This window comes from Helianthus annuus, chromosome 6, assembly GCF_002127325.2.
Source record: "Helianthus annuus cultivar XRQ/B chromosome 6, HanXRQr2.0-SUNRISE, whole genome shotgun sequence".
NCBI lineage: Eukaryota > Viridiplantae > Streptophyta > Magnoliopsida > Asterales > Asteraceae > Helianthus > Helianthus annuus.
Genome location: NC_035438.2, coordinates 35,418,368 through 35,421,968, shown reverse-complemented (window position 1 = coordinate 35,421,968; position 3,601 = coordinate 35,418,368). Strand labels below are relative to the sequence as shown.

Sequence of the window (3,601 nt, the reverse complement as noted above, 5' to 3'; positions counted from 1 at the left end):
GTGACACACTGTGGAGAAACTAGTTGCGGTGGCGGTGAATGGTGGAATGGTGGTTTCAGATATGAAAAATGCAACAAGTGGTTAAAGGTGGTGGTGGATTCAGATCTTGTTTCCGGCAAGATGGTGGCGATCATAGTGGTGATGTTGGTTGTCATGTGGTAGTTTGTGGTTTTGAAAATGGTAGATTTTGGTATACGGAAAAGCGAAATAAATTGCGGATGTTGTGTTTTTTTTTTGAAGACGATGGGTTTTGACTAAAATGTCACTCCTTATGTTTTTCAATTTTGCCACATATCATCTTATTATTGTTTCCTACCTTTCCTACCCTAACGATACTTCCTATTTGATCATCTCCCATCTCTACAAACCAACTTCAGGATCTCACATTTTATTTTGTTAAATCAATGGAGATAAGAGCTTCATTTCAATTGTTGGTATATAACAAGGCTCCAAAAATAAAAGAGATTGACAGAATAAACACCTTTAACTTCTGATTATTACCAGTTTATTACATTTAAAGTTTATTACATTTAAATGAAAGAAATATAACAAAAGCTTAAGTGAAACTGAACTTTCTTCTACATGTCTTAGAGATGTATAGAGAAAACTGGTATACTTTGTGGGTGCTTAAAGAAATTATGAGGATCAACTTTAGCCTTGATTCCAATCAACTTCTTAAAATTCTCTTTTTTCCAGTACCGCTCTCCCCAAACACTTGCTTCTTCATAAGTAGCACTTCCAACGCCCAAATCAAGATCATTGTAGTTCGAATACGCCTCCCTCGGGTTCTTGGATACGTACGGTTCCAAAGTCTTGTCAAAGCTTCGGAGCCATGCTACCCGTCTGCGCGATATCGCAGTCTTGTCGGAAGGCTGATCCATAAAGTCCACCCTCTTGAACACCTGGTACAACACCCCAGCTCTATGCGGATACGGAAGTGCTGTATCTGAGTACTCCTCCATCTTCCCACCAAATGTGTACATGAAGAGAGTCTGTGAGTTGTCGTTTTCAAACATCTTTCTCCAGAGTTTTCTGAGCCCGCTTTTGGGGATCGGAGTCCGCACATAGTCTGATTTTCCTTTGTAGCTCACCTTGGGGATGGCTGATCGGTTCGCAAGAATCTCGGTTGGGGTCGAGGTGGTAAAGCCTCCAAACTGAAGGGTGGTCTGGACCATTCGTACTTCTTCGCAAATTTCTCGTGTCACATTGAGCTCTGGGAAACCTTGGTCCAACAATGGGAGCAGTGTGTCGATACGACCCTGATAAATACCATTAAACAACATTCGAACGGTTTTCTTGGCGGTGTTGCCTACATTTTCGGTGTTAAGTTGAACTCTCATTTGTAAATCACGATTAAATTTTGGTAACACGTATTGATATTTATAGAATATATCCGTTGCACCTTGCTCCAGAGTTATATTCACCGTGAAAAGAGTAACTCTTTCCGGGACTGGAACCAACCTCAGCTTCCATGCAAGAACAATTCCGAAACTGGAAGCACCGCCGCCACGAATCGCCCAAAACAAATCTTCGCCCATCGATTTTCTATCAAGAATATTTCCATTGACATCCATGAAACGAACATCCAAAACATTATCAGCACCGAGCCCGTATTTCCTCAACAGGTTTCCATACCCACCACCGCTCAAGAACCCGCTAACACCCACGCCAGCCCAAATACCAGCCGGAAAATACAAGGTGTCGGTTTTCTGAGAAATAATGTAGTAGAGTTCACCAAGCAAAGCGCCACCCTGGACCCATGCAGTCCTGTTTGCAACGTTGACGTCTATAGCCCTCATGTTGACGAGATCAAGCATGACAAACGGAACATCCACGGTGTAAGAGAGGCCCTCGAAGTCATGCCCCCCATCCCGGATCCGCATTTCGTACCCGTGTTTCTTGGCGCAGAAAAGAGCAGCTTGGATCTGCGTTTCGATGGTGGGAGTAACAATGACTGAGGGTTTACGAATGTTGGGGTTGTCGAACCGAATGCTGTCGGCTGCAGCTTGCCAAACCGGTAAGTAAGTAGAGTTAACCGGGGTGAAGATGAGTTGAGAAAAGGTGGTGACATTGTTGGTTTTGGATTGAAGACAGGTTATGAAATCTTCGGAAATGTAGGGTGATGCTCCAAATGAAACACAAAAGGAAAGAGAGAGAACTAAGAGGAACACTGAACAAGTTAGTCGAGAGCTCATCATGTTTTATGTTTTGGTGAGTTTATGGCAATACATAGACCTATTTATATAGAATGAAGAAACAACCGGTTTGACCAAACCATTACAATATGGCCTAGTGGCAAGACCCCTGAAAACTCTACAAACATTCTCCATGAGGTTCAACCTCTCCTAGATAAACATCTTCATTCAAAGAGAATAAGTCTTTTCAACCAGAAAATTAATTATCATTCTAACTTTTGACATTGGATGTGGTCAGATGTCGTTTACCAACACACAATGCGGAAATAACTTGTATATTTTCTTAAAAAACAATAGTTTAAAACATAATTTTCCAAACAAATTCTGTAATTTCTATCGAAATTTAATAATAAGAATAATTAAGATTCCAAATATTTTTGTTCCTTTTCAAAATGCACCTTACACACTAACTATACTAGTTAACAAGACTCGTATATAATGAAGAAACAACCTGTTTGACCAAACCATTACAAATTATGGCCATTCTAACTTTTGACAATGGATAACGCGGAAATATATAATATTGAATATTTTTTTAATATATATGCATTTTTTTTCCTTTGTAACGCAGCGGTTCAAGGATTAAGTTTGAAAACCAATTAAATTTGCTATCTTTATGTTGAAGAGTTAATATAGATCATGTAGACTTTATTCTAAATGATGGAAAAAATTGGCAAGCAACACGATTAAGTAAAAATGTCTAGAGTTAAAAGTTAGTTTTTTACTTATAATAAGTTAAATAACAAAAGAATTAAACTTATAAAAACGATAAAAGAACAAATATTTATATAAAACAGAAAAAATACATTTTTTTAAAAACTTTAAGGACCATTTGATAACTCTATTAAAGTTATGGGGTCGAAACGTAAATCATTTATAGAAAAAATAATTACTATTAAACTTTCGTATGATAAATCTACTAAAGATCAGAGGTATAAGCGTAAATCATTTAAAAAATGAATTATTAGAGTTCGGGAGTCCTATAATAACTCTATTAAGGTTTATGATTAGAAATGTAAATTAATTAATTTAAAGTAAAAAAATACATAAATGATATTATAACATAGATTAAGTAACGAATATCAGTATTCACAATTCATTTTGTTATTATATAGAATAATTTTTTGTTTGAAAATTTATATTTTATAATTAAATAATTAATTGTGTCACGCGTTACAATTACGTGAGTTCAAGATTCTTGTTCTTACTCTGATTTTTAACCCTTTGTCTTCTAATTTTTAATTTAAGAAAGTTGATTAAAAAACAATATGTTAAAACAAAATATATTACGTTACTGGTTAGTAACTTATGTAAGATATTTAACGAGATATTTAACGCGTGTAATACACAAATTTCTAATCTAGTTATTATTATTATCAATAAATACAATAATTTTCCAAACAAGT

General features: G+C 36.0%; 1 protein-coding gene across 1 annotated transcript; it reads right to left on the bottom strand.

Annotated features, from left to right (window-relative positions):
- Positions 1-465: 465 nt before the first annotated feature.
- LOC110941190 (berberine bridge enzyme-like 4) lies at positions 466-2,198 on the bottom strand. The gene has a single exon (XM_022182803.2). The coding sequence runs from the start codon at positions 2,196-2,198 to the stop codon at positions 588-590; it is 1,611 nt and encodes a 536-aa protein (XP_022038495.1). The 3' UTR covers positions 466-587.
- Positions 2,199-3,601: the final 1,403 nt, after the last annotated feature.

What these genes read in the sequence shown, in the direction of transcription:
- LOC110941190 (XM_022182803.2), bottom strand. Translation starts at nt 2,198, where the DNA reads ATGATGAGCTCTCGACTAACTTGTTCAGTGTTCCTCTTAGTTCTCTCT.